At 34.0% G+C, this 22,689-nt stretch overlaps 2 protein-coding genes and 1 non-coding gene across 25 annotated transcripts in view; 2 read left to right on the forward strand and 1 right to left on the reverse strand.

The window, feature by feature from the left end:
* clasp1b (cytoplasmic linker associated protein 1b) overlaps positions 1–11,807 on the reverse strand; it is an 86,882-nt gene extending 75,075 nt beyond the window's left edge. For 10 of the 14 annotated variants that reach the window (XR_015502863.1, XR_015502860.1, XR_015502859.1 and 7 more), the window contains exons 1-4: positions 11,708–11,807; positions 5,722–6,106; positions 803–881; positions 1–94 (exon numbers count right to left, since the gene is read on the reverse strand). The exon at positions 1–94 is cut by the window's left edge and continues 10 nt beyond it. Coding sequence is in view for 6 of the 14 variants with exons in the window: in XM_087274143.1 (XP_087130269.1) it covers positions 1–94; positions 803–881; positions 5,722–5,916 (368 nt within the window). In the remaining 8 variants the exon portion in view is untranslated. The remainder of the gene's footprint in view (positions 95–802; positions 882–5,721; positions 6,107–11,707) is intronic. The other 4 variants (XR_015502864.1, XR_015502862.1, XR_015502861.1 and 1 more) reach the window with 1 other exon arrangement.
* traf3ip2b (TRAF3 interacting protein 2b) overlaps positions 1–22,689 on the forward strand; it is an 872,991-nt gene that overhangs the window by 843,487 nt on the left and 6,815 nt on the right. For 2 of the 10 annotated variants that reach the window (XM_087274292.2, XM_087274295.2), the window contains exons 1-5: positions 13,741–13,912; positions 18,441–18,943; positions 21,187–21,229; positions 21,635–21,702; positions 21,849–21,946. In XM_087274292.2, the coding sequence (XP_087130418.1) occupies positions 18,454–18,943; positions 21,187–21,229; positions 21,635–21,702; positions 21,849–21,946 (699 nt within the window). In that variant the 5' untranslated portion in view covers positions 13,741–13,912; positions 18,441–18,453. Of the gene's footprint in view, positions 1–13,740; positions 13,913–15,744; positions 17,675–17,729; positions 19,321–19,510; positions 20,273–20,588; positions 20,802–21,186; positions 21,230–21,634; positions 21,703–21,848; positions 21,947–22,689 lie in introns of those variants that run through there. The other 8 variants (XM_087274294.2, XM_087274296.2, XM_087274293.1 and 5 more) reach the window with 6 other exon arrangements.
* LOC137496760 (U4atac minor spliceosomal RNA) lies at positions 1,271–1,402 on the forward strand. The gene has a single exon (XR_015503189.1). It is a non-coding gene; the product is annotated as a U4atac minor spliceosomal RNA (small nuclear RNA).

Raw genomic sequence — 22,689 nt, forward strand, 5'->3', positions numbered from 1 at the left:
GCTGCTTGATCCATCATTTTCAGCAGAAGTGACTGCGCCTGATCTCGAACTTGCTCTTTAGAATCACCTAAACGGTCCATTAAACTGGGCAGAACTGGGAAAAAACATAAACAGCACAATAATTGGTTAATATCTGACATTATTAGATCATGTATTGCTCTAAGACACAACAAACGCATGAAATTAAGGTCAAATGCAAATATTTACGACACATTAAACTTAACAATAAATGTGTAAATACAATAAATGGAAAGCAGCTATTTAAAAATATAAGATTAATCAAACCTATGAAAACGTAATTATTATTATATTAATAAAAAAACATGTAAATGCAAATATAACAAGAAAAGATAATTCAAACTTAAATTCACATGTTTTATTACTAAAATAAATGTTCAATTAAAAAAACATACATTAAACTAATTAATAACACTTTTAAATGAATAAACATTAACTGAAATATAATTTAAAACATTAACATTTATTTCAAATATCAGATTTTTCTATTTAATTTTGGTTTACTTGAATTTTTATGCAGTTTAAATAAAATTAAAAAGTAATACAAACTATACAATCATATTTAAAAGCAAGAAAAAACTAAAAACTAAACAAAACTAAATTATTAATACTTTAGCTACAATAAAAGCTGATTTAAACTATAAATATTTAAAAATAATAATATTAATAATAATAATAAGATATAATATAATAATAAATGAAATTATTTAAAATATATATAAACTTTTAAATATATATATTTTTAAAAAATCATGAAAAATAAATAACATTTTAATGACGTCACCTGTTCCTATGTGTGTTTTAAAGTGTTCCTGTAGTCTGCTCACTAAAGCAGACACAATCTCCATTCCCAGCAGCGCCACCTTTAAAAACACACACACACACACAGAAGCTCATCAAAAGCACGTACGAATAAGATCTTAAAATAAAAACACCAAAACCTCGCATTTTAAGTCACATTTAAAGCTCAAAAGTGCTCAGAACCCGCTATTTCAGCCCTCAGCCTCTGTATGCAAATCCAAGCAGCAAAGCATTCTGGGTAATTTGCACTAAACTGCATTTAACGTTCAATATCATTAAAATGAACCGTAATTTCTGCTAAATTCTCGCTGGATATTGTCTTTAAACATATGTAGAATCAGAAAAGCATGATGAATTGCATAAACAGTGATATTTTTAAATTATCTCAGTCACCGTCTCTGTGAAGAGCAGCAGGAATGTAGGAAGCCATTGGCTGAGCTGCTGCGCTCCAACCTTCCTTGTCTGGGGGTGGTTTGGGCTGTTCAATGAAGGTTAACTGAGAACATCCCTGCTAACACCTAACCAACACAATCCGCGTCACCTGAATTATATTGGTTCGGGCTATGGTGCAATTTTTGGAACCCAAATAGATGTTCCGTTAACACCAAGAACAAAACTAAGAATAAAAGGCGCCCTCTTGCGTACGACTACATAACGCAGTATGGAGTAAGTCAGATATTCACATGCATGCAAAGGTTTAGACAGTTAAACAGTTGTGTATAACGTGAAACACCTTACAATAGAAATAAATTATTTTGGTTATGAGGTTGATATTAATCTTGATAGTTAATAAATAATACTAATCCGATTAATAACAAGGTTGTATTATTTTTTAGTTACCAAAACAAATATCAAACTCATAAAGAAACAAACCTTTCATATTTATTTTTATTTATTTGCAATATATTGTGTAAACTTGAACTTATTCTAACATTTTTGAGTTTAAGTTTATGGTTTAAAAATTAGAAATTATATATATATATATATATATATATATATATATATATATATATATATATATATATATATATATATATATATATATATATATATATATATATCACAATTATTAGATATAATCACAATTAATTAATTAATTAATTAATTATATATATATATATATATATATATATATATATATATATATATATATATATATATAAAGACAAAAAGTTAAAGTATATTTAACAGTTTTTAAATAACATGTTGTGAAGGAAATTTTATTGTAATTACTAATTTTTATGACTAAAATTATGGTTTAAAATATAAAAATATGTAATAATTTTAGTATAATTATATATATATATATATATATATATATATATATATATATATATATATATATATGTACACACACATAGATCGATGACAGATGGATGGATGGATAGATGAATAGATAGATAGATAGATAGATAGATAGAATAAATTTCTTCTGTTAAACCCTGTGGATCTGTGTGTGTGTGTGTGTGTGTGTGTGTGTGTGTGTGTGTGTGTGTGTGTGTGTGTGTGTGTGTGTGTGTGTGTGTGTGTGTGTGTGTGTGTGTGTGCGGTAAAATAAGCGTCTGTCCTCATTACAGCAGTGGGCTGATCAGAGGAGATCCAGGACAGATGTAGGACGACCAGCACTGTGATTGGCTGAGAAGACTCACGCGACACACACTCAGACACTCAGAAGAGAGCCCAGAGGTGAGCAGAACACACACCAACACACACACACACACACACACACACACTGATACTTCTAGAAGAACATATACAATCTGAACATGTATACAGTGTGTTTGTGTGTGTGTGTGTGTGTGTGTGTGTGTGTGTGTGTGTGTGTGTGTGTGTGTTGGGGGGGGGGGGGGGGGTGGAGGGCTTGTAGCGTCTCTGCAGTAGACATGAGTGATGATTCAGCTGGAGAATATTATAATAGCTCTCAGTATCTGATGTTATCTAATGCTCCAGTCAGATGTGTGTATTGCTGGAGGAGATGTGGAGGAGGTCAATTATTGATCCGCATCAAACTCCCTTCAAGCAAATCTCTTCACTCGGCGGCCACATTAGTAAAGACCCCAGTCAGTTCATCCAAGACCAAAATCCTAAAATCCTCCCTAAATGAACGGGGAATCCTGAAATCTTTTAAACCCAAAAAAGCAGGACAATGTTAAACTACCGCTATGGAAAAGCCGGACAATTCCTCTAGCGCTTTACAGTGTGGATTGTGTGGCAGCAGCTGAGCACAGAAGTTCTAGACTGAAACAGTGTCAGTCCAGTGTTCAGAGCTGGAGTTCAGTTCAGTTCAGTTCAGTTCAGTGTGGTTTAATCTTCACTGCTGAAAGTCCAAACGCTGAAGAGTAATCCATCCATGCACAGCTCCACAAGACCCAAACCAAGCAAGCCAGTGGCCACAGTGGAGGAACAAACCTCACCAATTGACCAAAGTGAAGGACAATTCCTGGAGAGAAAGCAGGCTCAGTTGGACACGACCATTTCTCCTCTGGCCAAACGTCTTGTGCAGAGCTGCAGTCTAGGCGCCGGAGGCTGGAGAAGCTGAATGTCCATCGTGGAGAAGCTGCAGGTGGGAGTAGGTCACCGGCTGATGTACAGGCCGTCCCTTCAGGATCAATGCAGAGACTCGTCTGTCACTGAGGTCTTTTTTTGTTGTTTTATTGATTATAAACAGAATGTGAACACGGTTATGAATACATTAAAACATGTGCTTTTTTGTGGTAAAAATTACTAATAATGACAATAAATACTGATTTGTGCATCTCCTGAACTCCGTGTGCAGCCATGCAGCTGGTGTATTCTGGGAAATATTTGTACACCTTCGTTTCGAATGTGGTCCTGAAGAATCTCAGTTTCAAGGGCTACCTAGCCCTTTCCCTTAACCCTACGCCTTCAAGCTAAAAAGAATTGGGACACCTCGACCCCTTCACGTGAATGCGCAAAACTAAAGGTTGGGGTAAATGGAAGGGCTAAACGGTAGAATTGGGATTGGCCTGAGTTTGCATGTTCTCCCCGTGTTGGCGTGGGTTTACTCCGGGTGCTCCGGTTTGCCCCACAATCCAATCACATGCGCTATAGGGGAACTGATGAACTAAATTTGCCATAGTGTATGAGTGTGTGTGTGAATGAGAGTGTATGGGTGTTGTCCAGTACTGGGTTGCAGCTGGAAGGGCATCGGCTGGGTAAAACATATGCTGGAATAGTTGGCAGCCACAGGACAGCAGTGCCAGTGCGCTCACCACAGGTATTGGTGGAGTGGAGAGACAGTGATGGAGCCAATTCGGTGGATGGGAATGATTGGCAGGCCATGATCGTAAGTACTGATAGAGGGACTTTGGCCAGGACACCGGGGCTACACCCCTAGTCTTTATGAGAAGTGCCATGGGGTTTTTAATGAGCACATGGAGTCAGGACCTCAGTTTAACGTGTCATCCGAAAGACGGTGCCCACTGACAGTGTAATGTCCCCTTCACTATACTGAGGCATTATGACTCACGCAGACCACAGGTTGAGCGCCCCCTGCTGGCCTCACTAACACCACTTCCAACCGCAACCTAGCTTTCCCAAGTGGTCTCCCATCCAGGTACTGACCAGGGTCAGACCTGCTTAGCTTCGGTGAGTAACCGGGCTGCAGGGTGATATGGCTGTGGGTATTAAAGCTATATGTTTGTTTGTTATTTTTAGTATGATGCTGTTTAATAAAGTTTGTGACTAAGTAAACAGTGAAAACGTGAATCCCCACAGAAACACCGAATATTTGATATGGTCAGATCAATGCAGCGCACCGAAAACCATGAAGAGACATAATGCTGCCAGACAGAAAACACTGCGTCTGAAGGAGGAAAACACTGATCTGAGGATAATAAATATTGATCACAGGAGCGTTGATGAGCCGACGAAATAAAAGCATCGTAATAAATGAGATACTGTATGAGCCAAGTACAGCATATGAAGACATTATAGAGACGTTTCAGCTAATTCTGACATGTAAAAGTACAGTAATATCTTTAGTAAAACTCACAACCCACATTAAAAATACTATAGTAAATATAATACTGTTTTTAAACCATACAATAGTAAAATGTATTGCATATATTAAAGTATTTACAACTTTTCGTTAATGAATGCTCCAGCATACTGTAGTATTAACTGTAATAAATACTGTAGCATTCTTTAGCTTTTACTACAGCTACAACTTTGGTGTACTGACTGTGATACTTCCAATTGTTGTAAAAACTATAGTTGATGTTGTTATTGTGTTACCGTAGCAACTATAGAATCACCACTACAGATAAATCACTAACGTTTTCTGTTACCATAGCAACTATGGAATCACTACAACAACAAAAAATTAATATGGTTGTTTAGTTACCATAGCAACTATAGAATTACTACTACATATAAATTACTATAGTTGTTACTGTAGAAACTATAGAATCACTATTATTAATAAATCACTAAGTTGTTCTGTTACCATAGCAGCTATAGAATCACCACTACAGATGAATCACTGAGTTGTTCTGTTACCATAGCAACTATATAATCGCCACAACAGATAAATTACCATAGTTGTTTGGTTACCGTAGCAACTATAGAATCATCACTACAGATAATTCACGAAGTTGTTCTGTTACCATAGCAACTATAGAATCACTACAACAGATAAATTACTATGGTTGTTTAGTTACTGTAGCAACTATAGAATCACCACAACAGATAAATTACCATAGTTGTTTAGTTACCGTAGCAACTACAGAATCACCCCTACAAATAAATCACAGTTGTTGTGTTACCATAGCAACTATAGAACACCACAATATGCATCAAACAATCAATCAAGAATGCCAAATATTGCGTAGAAAACAAGTCAATAAATTCACATTCCTCCCAACAATAAAACTCTCTCACCTTGAAATTGCTCGCATTGATCCATGAGGTAGTCAGACTGTCCACCATCCGCTCCAGCATGCTCTGGTCCACTTCCAGGTCATGTGACTTTTGTCTGTCCAGAATGTAGCCTATGATTTCTGGAGCAACTTGAAAACGACGTCCGACCTCTTTCTGCATGACCTGATCCACGATATACTCCATGCTGGACTCCATGACTGATGACTGAGTCGAAACCACACATACAGACACAAAAACTGGCCTGAGAACAGCCTTTACAGATCCTGCTCATCCACAGACTGATGATAAATATTAAAAGTACAGTATGTGTTGACTGAGCGATGTTAAGAACAGTGCAAGAAATCCTTCTGCAGGGAAATCCACTGAAACACACGCTCCATCTTTCCTGCAAGGCAAATTTAAATATTCATTTGTGTTGCACTTATTTACAGATTTTAAAGAATTGTTTATTTACATATTTAATATACACTACCATCTATATATATATATATCAAGCAATTTATAGTAAATAGTGTATTGCACTGGATATATTACAGTACTTACATATTCTTTGTTAATGTATACGCCAGGATACTGTGGTATTAACTGTAATAAATACTGTAGCGTAATATTGTAGCAAAATAAACCCTACAGTTGTTAAAAACTACAGTGTTCAGTCATTTGTTGATATTACTATTGTTTTTACCATAGCAACTGTAGAACTACCACAATGGATCAGTTAGAATAGTTGTCGTATTACCATAGCAACTATAGAATCACCATGACACAATAGTTTTTAAATATACTACAATAGTATACTTTTAAAACAACTTAAGAGAAAACTACAGTATTGAGTCATGTGTTGACACTACTATTGCGTTACCATAGCAACTATAGAATTATTCCAACGGATTAATTACTATAGTTGTTGTGTTACCGTAGCAACTATAGAATCACCACAACAGTATTTTATACAACACAGTTGAATTATCACAATGAACCAATGACAATAGTTGCTTTGTTAGCATAGCAACTGTATAATCACCACAACAGATCAATTACTATAGTTGTTGTGTTACCATAGCAACTATAGAACTACCACAATGAATCAATAACCATCGTTGTTGTTACCATAGCAACTATAGAATTAACGCAATGAATCAATTACCATAGTTGTTGTGTTACCATAGCAACTGTAGAATCGCCACAGCAGATCAATTACTGTAGCTGTTGTGCTACCATAGCAACTATAGAATTATCATAATGAATCAATTACCATAGGTGTTGTGTTACCATAGCAACTATAGAATCGCCACAGCAGATAAATTACTATAGTTGTTGTGGTACCATAGCAACTATAGAATTACCACAATGAATCAATTACCATAGTTGTTGTGTTACCATAGCAACTAAAGAATCACCACAACAGATACATTTAAGTGTTTTACTATGGTACTGTTCAAAAACACCAGACTAGAGTATTTACTAAAAATTACTATGCATGATCCATATTCACTGTAAAAATCAATGGATGCCCCCCAATAAATCAAGAAATAATAATAATCATCCTAAATTTGAAACTTTAGAAACATGATTAGCTTGCTTTAACATAATTAAGATAAAAACATATGCTGTCACGACTTATTGATGCTTTTTTTAGTCTCTGCATCACTAAGCAAAAGTACCTTATTTATTTCGTTGCATTATTACCTTTACACAATAACACTTCAATTGATGTAACATTTCACACACAATCCACCACACTGAACTGAGCTAAACTGAACTGAACTTAAACACTGAAAACTGAAATCACACTGTTTCAATTTACTATGATCTTCTTTATGAAGCTGCTTTGACACAAAATAAAAGCGCTATACAAATAAAGGTGAATTGAAATTAAGTGAATTTATATGAATTAATGGCAAAAATTCAGTAGCAGTATCATGGTTCTTTGTGATTTCCATATTCAAATACCATGGTGTTTATGGCATATGATAAACGCAGCATTACCCTGACACTGTGTGATAATAATGCAAAAGATGATGTTGATACTGGGATATTTTAATCCTTCTTCTAATTTCTTTGCAAATACTGTCTTGCGAACATGTTAATCAGCACCTGTCAATCAGTTCAGCAGGAAACCACACTCCTACATCACGTTGTGGTGGGCCTCAAAATCACTAGGAGACTTGTTGTGTTTATATCGACCCAATATGACTGTGGACACACTATACCACACACACTTCTGTCAAAACTGCTTCCAAATGCTTTAAATTGCAAGGACTTGTCCATAACAAAGTTTTTGAGTTTATCTGAAGACATCTGCAGCCTCAGTTTTCACTCATTAAGCATTAATGAAGCAGCTGTTGTGATTGCTAATCTAACTTTAGCAGCGTTTAATTTCACCCAGCAGTTGTTTAGCAGCTGTCTGCTCAACAGATCTCAGTATAAACAGGATGGTCTGCTTGACACTTGCGTGCTTAACAAAACCCAGGACCAGTCAGGGCTAACTTGACAAGTAAACGCGCAGTAAAACATTAGCAAACAGCACTTTAGCTTGTTATTAGCAACAGACTGTTTACAAATACCTGTGCACGCATTATCTGTTAGATATATTCTGTATTGTAGGAATATATCTCTGTAGGAAAAATAATTTAATGCCTAGCCTGGAAAAAAAACATTGTTCAAAGGTTTAAATGTTGCATATATCTATGAAATGCACTAACCGGCCACTTTATTAGGTACACCTGTCCAACTGCTTATTAACGCAAATTTCTAATCAGCCAATCATAATGCTGCAACTCAATTCATTTAGGCATGTAGACATGGTCAAGACGATCTACTGCAGTTCAAACTCAGCAACAGAATGGGGAAGAAAGGGGATTTAAGTTACTTTAAACATAGTATGGTTGTTGGTGCCAGACGGGCTGCTCTGAGTATTTCAGAAACTGCTGATCTACTGGGATTTTCACGAACAACCATCTCTAGGGTTTACATGGTCCGACAAAGTGGAAATATCCAGTGAGCGGCAGTTCTGTGGGCACAAATGGCTTGTTGATGCCAGAGGTCAGAGGAGAATGGCCAGACTGGTTCCAGCTGATAGAAAGGCAACAGTAACTCAAATCAGCACTCGTTACAACCGAGCTCTGCAGAAGAGCATCTCTGAACACACAACGCGTCCAACCTTGAGGCGGATGGGCTACAGCAGCAGAAGAGCACACCGGGTGCCGCTCCTGTCAGCTAAGAACAGGAAACTGAGGCTACAATTCACACAGACTCACCAAAACTGGACAATAGAAGATTGGAGAAACGTTGCTGCTCTGATGAGTCTCCATTTCTGCTCACACATTCAGATGCTCGGCTCAGAATTTGGCCTCAACAACATGAAAGCATGGATCATCCTGCCTTGTATCAGCGGTTCAGGCTGGTGGTGGTGGTGTAATGGTGTGGGGGAGATTTTCTTTGGGTCCATTAGTACCAATTGAGCATCAACGCCACAGCCTACCTGAGTATTGCTGCTGACCATGTCCATCCCTTTATGAGCACAGTATCCTTCCAGCAGGATAACACCATGTCATACAGCGTGAATCATCTCAGACTGGTTTCTTGAACATGACAATGAGTTCACTGTACTCAGATGGCCTCCACAGTCACCAGAGCTCAATCCAATAGAGCAGCTTTGGGATGTGGTGGAACGGGAGATTGGCATCATGGATGTGCAGCCGACAAATCTGCAGCAACTGTGTGATGCTATCATGACAACATGGAGAAAAATCTCTGAGGAATATTTCCAGTAGCTTGTTGAATCTCTGATATGAAGGATTAAAGCAGTTCTGAAGGCAAAAGTGGACCAGTCTGGTACTATTAAGGTGTACCTAATGAAGTGGCCGGTGAGTGTATTTTCTATTGTAAGCTATTAAAAGGATTAATGTCTATTTCTTTACACATTATAATATATTTAAATTGCAAAATACTCGTATGTTAAGCCTGATTTTAATAAAAAAAACATTATTAAAATGTTTGATATTAAATACTGTATTTATTTGTGAGATTTACTCTGTATTGTACATTATTAAAAATATTAAAGTGCACAAAATAACATATTTAAACTGCATACACCTAACTCTTAAATTAATCCCTTTAGGTTAAATAATTAAATGTGAAGTTGATGTTAAAATAAGTGTAAAAATCTTTATGTGAAGATGTAAAAAGTTGTTTAACTCTATTTGAAGAGTTCAGATGCATTTCCTAAGTAGCACATGCACTCATTTACATACACTAATGCCAAGAAATAACCATATAATCTCACTGTAGATTAATTCTAGCATTAGTTTTAAAGTAAAATTAATTTAAAGAAACACACAAATGCACAACCCTGAGTTTTATGTCAATTAAAACTTCCTATAAACACTAATTATTATCATTTTATTCATTTGAACTAACATAACAATTCACAATTATTATATATTTGTTTATTTCACTTGTAGCACACTTTCAAATACAGTAATAAAGTCAATAAATAACTCTAGATTTATTCTAACATTAGTTTTAAAGTAAAGTTAATTAAAAGGAAAAATGCAAAAGCAGCACAACTTGAGTTTAATGTCATTCAAAAACTCCCTGTAAACACTAATATATATATATATATATATATATATATATATATATATATATATATATATATATATATATATATATATATATATGCATGACTGTAAATGATGCATTCATGTGTATTACTGTACATTATAATATGTTTAAATTTATAATGGCAAAAATACTCCTATGTTAAGCCTGAATTTAATTTAAAAAACATTATTAAAATGTTTAATATTAAATCCTGTTTTCATCTGTAAAATCTATTCTGTATTGTGCATTATTAAAAAGATTAAAGTGCACAAAATAACATATTTAAAATGCATACTCCTAACTCCTTTAGGTTAAATATTTAAATGTGAAATTGATGTTAAAATATGTGTAAAAATCTTTACATGAAGATGTAAAAAGTATCAATAAAACCCAGATGTGACCTTTTGCATATCTCACATATACATCACTAACAAAAAAGCACCTTGGATTTTTGCATTGGCTTAATATCAAATACACAATGACAGTATTATTATTATTAATATCATTTCAACTAACATCACATTTCACAAGCATTTATATATTTGTCTATTTCTTAAGTAGCACATGCACTCATTTACATACACTAATAATGCCAATAACTAACCATATAATCTGACTGTAGATTAATTCTAACATTAGTTTTAAAGTAAAGTTAATTAAAAGAAACACACAAATGCACAACCCTGAGTTTTATGTCAATTAAAACTTCCTATAAACACTAATTATTATTATTTGAATCATTTTAACTAACATAACAATTCACAAGCATTATATATTTGTTTATTTCACTAGTAGCACACTTTCACATACAGCAATAAAGTCAATAAATAACTCTAGATTCATTCTAACATTAGTTTTAAAGTAAAGTTAATTTAAAAACACACACAAATGCACAACTCTGAGTTTTATGTCAATTAAAACTTCCTGTAAACACTAGATATTATTATTTTTATCATTTTAATTCACATAACATTTCACAAGCATTCATATATTTGTCCATTTCTTTAGTAGCACATGCACTCTTCCACATACTCTAATAAAGCCAATATTTAATTAAATATTATTACAGTAGATTCATTATAACCTAGTTTTAAAGTAAAGTTAATTAAAAGGAAAAATGCAAATGCAAAAGCAGCACACCTGGAGTTTAATGTCATTCAAAAACTCCGTGTGAACACTAATACATATATATGCATGACAGTAAATGATGCATATCTGCTTTTACACTGTCTGCTATGTGTTTTGCATGCAGGACGGTCGGAATGTGTGGCACATAATAACATTTAGCGCATGCACAAACTCTTCTGACAGTGCACGAGTCAAAGCGCAACTAGTGATAAGAGCTGATGAGAAAGAGCTGATCGGGGATCAGACGTACCTGCTGTCGGGTTTACTGCTTGTTTCCCGTGGCTTCATCATCAGTTGATGTTTGGAAGGAAACGGCGAGATCTCCGCCCATTGTGCGGCTTCAAGAAGCCAGGACTGCAGTGCGCATGCGCCGGTTGGAGCGGCCTCGGCTGTGTGTTGTTGAATACAGCACGCCCTCTGGTGGCTGATCACAGGTTGTAACTTTAAAAACATCAATTATTTCGGTTTATTTCATATTATTTAATTAAATTAACCAATAACTGTATTTTTCTAACGTCTACCCCTATTCCAGTCTTAAATACAACCCTCACTGTAATGGAAAAAACAGTAATTATACTGAGTATTGTTAATTTTTTATTAAATTACCCGTCTATTCCCACCCCAATTCTCACAGTGATGTAAAGATATTCATAATTGTTGTACAGTTGTACGCTAAATTATCATTATTTTTCATGAGCTATTGTGAAATTATTATTTTTTTGAATATAAAAATAACTTTAATAATTAAAGTAAAAGTAATAAACGTCATGCTGAATATTGTTAATTATGAAAGTTCCCCTTATGGAAGACCAAACCGGAAAAACTTTAAAGGATTAAATAAATACATTTAAATACTTTTAGGTGTAAATTTATTTAAAAATACAATATATCTGATTTATTAAGTCAGCATTACTTAATATTATTTTTCTTTTGTTATATTTGTTTAATGTATTTCTAATATTAATATTGTTTATTAATGTAATCGAATGAATAATGTAAAAAAATAAATCATGAAAACGAATGTAACTAAATTTGCAGACATTTATAGAAATAATTTATAGAAGTAATATGGCTGTAATATATGCATTTATTTCTCTAAATTTTTTTCTCCATGCCCTACGTTTAAAATATATATATTAAATATTAGAAATTAAAATTAAATAAATAATAAATTTGCAGATAAATAAGGGAATAAGCTGAAGGAAAGTAAGTAAATAAAAATAATAATGATAATAATGATAATAATAATAATAATTATTATTATTATTATTATTATTATTTTAATACTAATAAAAATAATGATAATAATAATAATGATAATAATAAAATTAATTAATAATATTAATAATAATAATGATGATGATGATGATGATGATAAAAATAATAATGAATAATAAAAATAATGGTAATAAAATAAAATAATAATGATAATAATAATACTAATAAAAATAATTATAATAATAAAATAATAATAACAACAACAATATTATTAATAATAATGATGTTATTAATAACCCAAATAAAAATATTGATAAAACATATATAATAATAATGATAATAATGATTATGATGATAATATTAATAATACTAATAAAAATATTGATAATAATAATAACAATAATAATAATAATAATAATAATGATGATGATGATGATGATGAAACTAATAACAATAAAAATTATGCTAATAAAAAATAAATAATAATAGTTTATACACTAAAAAAATCCTGGTTGCCTTACATTTTTAAGCTAAATCAAACTAACCCTATGAGTCCATTGAACTTATATCATGTTAAACTGACTCAAAACAGCCTGCATAACTTCCAAAATTAAGTTAGAACATGATTAACTTACTTTAATAAGTAACAATGACCTCTTAACACACATTTTGACATAACAAATCGATCATATATTTTGGTTACAGTGTATAGACCTAAATATCTGTGTAAAACATTCAAAAATACATGCTTAATTATTTTCTTTTACATTCTTTAAACACAAAAATATGGATACATTAGATCTGTAGTGTGTAGATGGAAATATCTGATCTTTAATTATCCCTGAAATACATCCGACTGCTTAAATCAAATAGGTTATTGATTTCATAAATAAGTGTTATTGATTTGAGCCCCAGTTATAAAATATATTCTACTTAGCATGCAATAAAATAGATTTTAGCCAAAAAACATCAACTGAATCGTCCTGTGGGCTGTGGGTGTGGAGTTATTGTGTATTTTACTCCTCCCAGTGCAGTAAATCATCATCAGCTCTCCGCTCCTCCTCCGACACCCGAAGCGAAATCAACATCTAGTTTGACGCTGAACGGACACATAACAAGATTTTACAGGAATTCGCGTTATTTTCCGTCTAAATCGCTGTCAAGGCTATTAAAAGAGCCTCAAGATCATGTCAGATTATTTCAGAAAACTGCTAGACTTCCGGAAGTGATTCCTCAGGTGAGTTTCTGCCTTCAAGTCTCATAATTTACATCAATAGTAGAAGTCATGTAGTCGAACGGTGAGAAAGTGGCTCATATATCAGTTTCATTTTAAAGATGATCATAAGAAAGTGTTTTTTGTGTAATTTACATTTAGCCTACATTTGTTTAAATATAGCCTTTAGCAAACGCCCTTATTAAAAGTGAACTTATAATGAGGCAAATATAAACACATTTAAATATCATTTCTGTATCATACAGTATTTACAGTATCATAATAACTGTTATTAAATTATAAATAAACAGCTTTAGGTATTTAAAAAAATATATAATTAATATATGTATAAATATATCTCAGTTAAAATGTAAACATTATATTGAATATATTTAATTCAATATTAGGCTTTATTAACACGTACATTTATTTATTTATTTATTTAAAATAAACAAATCCAAAAAACGTATTTATTATATTCTTATATTTTCAATATATTTGTTTATATTTTTAATAATAATAAATTAAATATATTTTATTATGACTTTATTATAAATATTTCAAACATTTTAAATGCTTAAATATGATCCAAACAAAGCGATTTCTCAAAAACAAATCAAATACTTTATTATTTATCATATCCTACACACTAAAAATGTCCCTGTTTAACCCAACATTATGTTACAACCCAGCATTTTTATCGTGAGTATTAACATATTTTCATTTAATGAATAATTCAATAAAATACTATTAAAAATTATATTTACATTAAATATGAATACCATAATTAGAAAATTTTGCCACAAATTATTTTGTAATTACTGTATATATTTATTTAATTTAGTAATAATGAATACACTAAAATAAAAATGCAGGATTTGTCTATATTTGACCTCACAACCACAACCCAACTACTGAAATATATTAATAAGTCAATAATAATATTTACATTAAATATATATATATTATTAAATTATATTATTATATTATTGACTTATTAATATATTTCAGTATATATATATATATATATATATATATATATATATATATATATATATATATATATATATATATATATATATATATATATATATATATTATAATTTAATATAATTTATAATATAATATAATTTTCCCAGTAATGGGTTGCAGCTGGAAGGGCATCTGCTGCATAAAACAAATGCTGGATAAGTTTAATAAAGATTAATAAAGGGACTATGGGAAAGGGAAAATGAATGAATAAATAAATACCATAATTAGTATATGTTGCCACAAATTTATGGAATTTTGTAAGAATAAGTACACTTATAAAATGCTGGGTTGTTTTAATACACGTAGGGTCAATTGAAGACAAACCCAACCGTTGGGTTAAAAAGTGTCATTTAAATTAACTTGAAAAACCTACCCAATATCAGGTGGATTCATATTTAACCAAACACTTGGTTAAAACAACGCAGCATTTTTAGAGTGTGTGAATTAATTGATGTTTTAAATCAATACATATATTGTATATGACACTATATTTTATTTTAACTTGTAAAACGGCAGTTGGGATGACAGTGATATTAAATTAAATTATAAAATAAATTAATTAAAAATAAAAATATATAAAATAAAATACATGAATTAAATTTAATTTAAAAATCTAGTTAAATTAAATTATAAACTAAATTAGTTAAAAATAGAAAAATATATAAAATAAATTAAATTTAAAAATCGAATTAAATTAAGTTCAATTAAATTTTAAAAATTAATTAAATTAAAATAAATTAAAATAAAATGATTTAATTAAAATAATCCAGTGTTTTCTGTTTGTAACTTAATGGACACACACACACGCACAGATGCCAATTCTTGGTTTTATAAGTAAAGTGACAGGAAGCATTTGAATCAGATTATCAGTGATAAAGCTGTGCTCGTCTCTGAATCACTCTTCCTGCCATTGTTTAATAACTTACTCCTTTTCCCTCACTTTTAACGACTTTATACACTTGCATTGAAAACTGATGAAGCATCACTTCATCAACCCGTCAAGCTTTGAAACGCAGAATGGTGATCTATATTGAATAAAGGTTGATGTTCTGTGTAAGTGCTTGCATGGCAGAAGCTCTCAGTTGTGGTCTGAAGTTTTGCACAAGCTGCAGGTTTCTGGTACACACAGATAAAGAGTCATAATGCAGTGTGTCCTATTTAGGGACGCTGTATGGGTGGATGTTACACAGAAAACAGCGCTGACCTCTTTCTGTCGTACCTGGTCACTGACAGCTTTCAGAAGTCATGCTGTAGTTTCTGTCAGTGTGTGAAGAAGATATCTGTAATTAACATATGTTTAATCTTTAACAAGCACAATCTATAATATAGCGCTCTTTAGATGTAACAAGTTTTTTTAAGTGACTTTTAAAGGTCTGTTTTTCCAGAACTTTCACTTTCTCTGTTCCTCTAATCTTTTGAGCAAGGTTCCTTTGATCATCTCTCACCACATGGAAAATACTCTAGTCATTCTAGTAAAAACCATTTTGCTTTTTGAACCACAGCACTGTTAAGCACTTCAATTGATCTGTTGTGGTGATTCTATAGTTGCCATGGTAACACAGCTACTATAGCAATTAATCTGGTGTGGTGATTCTAAAGTTGCCATAGTTACACAGCTACTATAGCAATTAATCTGGTGTGGTGATTCTAAAGTTACCATGGTAAAACAGCATCTACAGTAGTTCATGTGCTGTGGTGATTCTATAGTTGCCATGGTAACACAGCTACTATAGCAATTAATCTGGTGTGGTGATTCTAAAGTTGCCATAGTAACACAGCTACTATAGCAATTAATCCGGTGTGGTGATTCTAAAGTTACCATGGTAAAACAGCATCTACAGTAGTTCATGTGCTGTGGTGATTCTATAGTTGCCATGGTAACACAGCGACTGTAGCAATTCATCTGCTGTGGTGATTCTATAGTTGCCCTGGTAACACGGCGACTATAGTAATTAATCTGTTGTGGTGATTCTTTAGTTGCCATGGTAACACAGCAACTATAGCAATTCATCTGCTGTGGTCATTCTAAAGTTACAATGGTAAAACAGCATCTATAGTAGTTCATGTGCTGTGATGATTCTATAGTTGCCATGGTAACACGGCGACTATGTTCATTTTCCTGCTGTGATAATTCTAAAGTTGCCATGGTAACACAGTGTCTATAGTAGTTTATTTGCTTTAATGATTCTATAGTTGCCATGGTAACACAGCGACTGTAGCAATTAATCTGCTGTGGTGATTCTATAGTTGCCATGGTAAAACAGCATCTATAGTAGTTCATGTGCTGTGATGATTATATAGTTGCCATGGTAACACAGCAACTATAGTAATTATTCTGCTGTGATGATTCTAAAGTTGCCATGGTAACACAGCGTCTATAGTAGTTCATCTGCTGTTGTGATTCTATTGTTGCCATGGTAACACGGCGACTATAGTAATTAATCTGTTGTGGTGATTCTATAGTTGCCATGGTAACACAGCAACTACAGTGATTCATCTGCTGTGGTGATTCTACAGGTGCCATGGTAACAGCAAATATAGCAATTTATCTGGTGTGGTGATTGTAAAGTTACCATGGTAAATCCGCATCTATAGTAGTTGATGTGCTGTGGTGATTCTATAGTTGCCATGGTAACACGGCGACTATAGTAATTTTTCTGCTGTGATGATTCTAAAGTTGCTATGGTAACACAGCGTCTATAGTAGTTTAACTGCTTTAATAATTCTATAGTTGCCATGGTAACAGCAACTTTAGTAATTAATTTGTAGTGATGATTTTACAGTTGCCATGGTAACACAGCGTCTATAGTAGTTTAACTGCTTTAATAATTCTATAGTTGCCATGGTGACAGCAACTTTAGTAATTAATTTGTAGTGGTGATTCTACAGTTGCCATGGTAACACAGCGTCTATAGTAGTTTAACTGCTTTAATAATTCTATAGTTGCCATGGTGACAGCAACTTTAGTAATTAATCTGTAGTGGTGATTCTACAGTTGCCATGGTAACACAGCGTCTATAGTAGTTCATCTGCTGTGGTGATTCTATAGTTGCCACGGTAACACAGCGACTATAGTAATTTATTCGCTGTAGTGATTCTGTTGGTTCCATGGTAACACAGCAACTAGGAAATGTTGTAGCTTACAAAATGCAGCCCGAGGCGTGCATATTAATTATCCCAGAACCACATATGAGTCTGTGTTATCCTGATGACATGGATGCTCGTCAGGTCCAGATAAACAACCTAAAGTACATGCAAATGCTTAGAGCATGCCCTGTTAGTCACGCAACAGTCTGCTTTGTGTTCTGATGCTCACCGGGGATTTACACTGACTTAATTTACACAAGAACGAGGAAACAATGGTGTCTGAGGCTCACTGTATGCCCATTTCCACAGACTGATCTCTTTATTATTCAACTAGTCCACTAGGTATACCCAGATTTTCTTTACAGGGCACCTTTGCATTTTCTCCATGCATTATAGTTTCCCTCATTTGTAATGGGATTCTTCTTTATTTCAGACAGCTGTCCCACATGGCCCACAGCAGCGATCAGTACACATCTCTGAACTCTCCAGAGGAGAACGACGAAACCAGGAGCCAAGAGTTTGAGTCAGACATCCTTCTCAATCATTCCACAACCGTCCCACAACCTACGCACAACGTTCACCAGCGCACCAATGCCATCTTCGCTCATCAGCATCCGCCTGCATCGTTGACCCATCAGACGCCGTTCCCCAGTTGGGTCGAGCTGAAGGCTTCTCCTCAAAGTCTGCCATCAGCGCTCTACCACACGCTTTCAGACAGCGGCTCGTTTTTTCCCAGCAGGCCTCACTCTCTGCCTGGCAGCTGTAGCCCGAGTCTCGTGAGTCTGGAGCATCCCAGATCTCTGCACTCATTCTTGCATTCAGGGGACTTTTACCATCATCAGCCGCCGCTGCCGTCATATCCTGACACGTACATGCGTCCACCGTGCTGCACTCAGTGCCGTCCAGCACCACAACAACAGATCTACAGACCGTCAGGTGAGAGACGCCTCGGAGAGTGTTACTGCGGTTATTTAGCACGCATTACATTGATCACAGTGAAGTTATAATACAGTTACTGTGTGTTTCAGTGACTTTGTTCTTAACCTTTGTGTATTGTTCAATATTTGGGAAGAGGCTAAATGGGTAACAGCACACAAGGGTTACAAGTAAAACTACTGAGACCTTAAACTGAAAGTGTAACTGGTCCAAAGTGCACAAAAAGAGGTCAGACACTAGACTCAGTCTCTTATGAGAACTTGTACATAGCTTTTGGCAGGGGTGTAACTTCCACTGTGGACAGGAGAGACATTTTTTAACCATCCGTCATCATCATCACAAAGGAGCTTGACAGAGCAGGTGTCAGTCATGGTTCAGTGTCCATTCAGTTTGGTTTAGTGTTGATTCAGTTTGGTTTAGTGTTGATTCAGTTTGGTTCAGTGTCCATTCAGTTTGGTTTAGTGTTGATTCAGTTTGGTTCAGTGTCCATTCAGTTTGGTTTAGTGTTGATTCAGTTTGGTTCAGTGTTCATTCAGTTTGGTTTAGTGTTGATTCAGTTTGGTTCAGTGTCCATTCAGTTTGGTTTAGTATTGATTCAGTTTGGTTCAGTGTTCATTCAGTTTGGTTTAGTGTTGATTCAGTTTGGTTAAGTGTTCATTCAGTTTGGTTTAGTGTTGATTCAGTTTGGTTCAGTGTTGATTCAGTTTGGTTCAGTGTTGATTCAGTTTGTTTATTCAGTTTGGTTCAGTGTTGATTCAGTTTGGTTCAGTGTTAACTTGGTTCAGTGTTGATTCAATTTTGTTCAGTGTTGATTTAGTTCAGAGATGATTTGATTGAGTATTTATTCAGTGTGGTTCAGTGTTAATTTGCAGCAATGTTGATTCTGTCTGGTTCAGTGTTAATTCTGTTTGGTTCGGAGTTGATTAAGTTTGGTTTAGTGTTGATTCAATTTGGTCCAGTGTTGATTCAGTTCAGTTCGGTGTTCATTTAAATCAGTGTTAATTCAGTTTGGTTCAGTGTTGATTTGGTTCAGTGTTGATTCAGTGTTTATTCAGTTTGGTTCAGTGTCGATTCAGATTGATTCAATGTTGATTCAGTTTGGTTCAGTGTTGATTAAGTTTGGTTCAGTTTTGATTCAGTGTTTATTCAGTTTGGTTCAGTGTTGATTCAGTTTGGCTTAGTGTTGATTCAGTTTGGTTCAGTGTTGGTTCAGATTGATTCAATGATGATTCAGTTTGGTTCAGTGTTTATTCAGTTTGGTTCAGTGTTTATTCAGTTTGGTTCAGTGTTTATTCAGTTTGGTTCAGTGTTGATTAAGTTTGGTTCAGTGTTTATTCAGTTTGGTTCAGTGTTGATTAAGTTTGGTTCAGTGTTGATTCAATGTTGATTCAGTTTGGTTCAGTGTTTATTCAGTTTGGTTCAGTGTTTATTCAGTTTGGTTCAGTGTTTATTCAGTTTGGTTCAGTGTTTATTCAGTTTGGTTCAGTGTTGATTAAGTTTGGTTCAGTGTTGATTCAATGTTGATTCAGTTTGGTTCAGTGTTTATTCAGTTTGGTTCAGTGTTTATTCAGTTTGGTTCAGTGTTTATTCAGTTTGGTTCAGTGTTGATTAAGTTTGGTTCAGTGTTGATTCAATGTTGATTCAGTTTGGTTCAGTGTTTATTCAGTTTGGTTCAGTGTTTATTCAGTTTGGTTCAGTGTTTATTCAGTTTGGTTCAGTGTTGATTCAATGTTGATTCAGTTTGGTTCAGTGTTGATTAAGTTTGGTTCAGTTTTGATTCAATGTTTTTTTAGTTTGGTTTAGTGTTGATTCAGTTTGGTTTAGTGTTGATTCAGTTTGGTCCAGTGTTGATTCAGTTTGGTTTAGTGTTGATTCAGTTTGGTTTAGTGTTGATTCAGTTTGGTTTAGTGTTGATTCAGTTTGGTTTAGTGTTGATTCAGTTTGGTTTAGTGTTGATTCAGTTTAGTTTAGTGTTGATTCAGTTTGGTTTAGTGTTGATTCAGTTTGGTTTAGTGTTGATTCAGTTTGGTTTAGTGTTGATTCAGTTTGGTTCAGTGTTGATTCAGATTGATTCAATGTTGATTCAGTTTGTTTCAGTGTTGATTCAGTTTGGTTCAGTGTTGATTCAGTTTGGTTCAGTGTTGAAGTACAGAAAGTCAGTAGGACATGACTGTAAGTAAATATTAAATCCTATAATATAATTTACTATATTCTTACATCTATACTTTTGCTTTATCTTACAGGACTGACGCAGTACAGACAAGTGGATACACACTTTTCTGAAAAGTGAGTCTTTTAGCTGCTGTTGAACACTAATATCAACAAATATTTTAGATATGTTAAAAGTATTACTTGTAATAATAATTCATGTGGTTGTTATTGATGATAATAATAATGTTATACTGTTGACCTGTAGAGTTTTTACTAGCATGAAATGTGGTATTTTAATCACAAGAAGGCATTTTACGTACACAAATACTGTGTTAAAACAATAATTAAAGAATCCAATAATTATCTAAGGTGTTCAAAATGAAAAAATTACATCATATTAGTTATTAATCGATTTAGACTTCTACAATCTTCTTGTATCATAAACAGTTGTCTGTATATTTAAAAAAATCTGTCTTCTGCTTTTCCATGTGTGTGTGTGTCTCTGTGTGTGTGTGTGTATGTATGTGTGTGTGTTTTCAGTGCCCATGCACCATTAAACTCCAGACCGGCGGCCAATCAGAGCATCACACACCTGCCACAGGAACAGAGTGAGTTCTACTTGCTGTCTACAGTTTAACACACAAGCCACTTATTTCTCTGACGTGTGTGTGTGTGTGTGTGTGTGTGTGTGTGTGTGTGTGTGTGTGTGTGTGTGTGTGTGTGTGTGTGTGTGTGTGTGTGTTTCTGCATGCAGGAAAAGTGTTTGTGACATACGAGGCGGACAGTGAAGAGCATCTGAAGGAGATCATCAAGTTTGTGTCTCTGTTGAGGAACAACGGCTTCGACACACACGTAATAATAATAATAATAATAACCATAATAATAATAATACATTTATTTAAAACAAGAGCAATAATGTAACAAGAACAGGACTATAAAAGTAGACATGTACAGCAAAAACACACTATTAAAGGGACGGTTCACACTAAAAATAACAATTTGTTCACTATTTACTCTACATTTACTCAGACAAGGTGGCTCAGTGGGTAGCTCACTGGTTCAAGTCCCAGCTGGGTATCTCTGTGTGAAGTTTGCATGTTCTTCCAATGTTGGCATGGGTTTCCTCCGAGTGCTCGGCAGGATGAACCATATTGGCCATAGTGTATGAGTGTGTTTGTGTGTGAATAAGTGTGTATGGGTGTTTACCAGTACTGGGTTTCAGCTGCAAGGGCATCCGCAGCATAAAACATATGCTGGATTAGTTAGCGGTTCATTCCGATGTGGCAACCCCTAATGAATAAGGGAGTAAGCTGAAGGAAAATGAATGAATAAAGGAATGAATGAATAAAGGAATGAACGAACAAACGAATGAACCCAGTCCAGGAGACTCAAACAAGCAGAAGAAGTTCTTTACTGAGACGTGTTGGTTAATCTGCAGTCATACAGCTTCCTCAAGAAGTTCACGAGTCTGCAAGAGCTTACTGGAGACTCTTACCAGTTTGCAGTCTGCAAGTTTTATCACAAGTCTGTAAGCAAGACTAAAATGAGTCTACATGTTTTTAGAAGGAGGGAAGTGGCTAGGTGGAGATGGCTAA

Source organism: Danio rerio, chromosome 11, assembly GCF_052040795.2.
Source record: "Danio rerio strain M-AB ecotype USA chromosome 11, GRCz13ab, whole genome shotgun sequence".
NCBI lineage: Eukaryota > Metazoa > Chordata > Actinopteri > Cypriniformes > Danionidae > Danio > Danio rerio.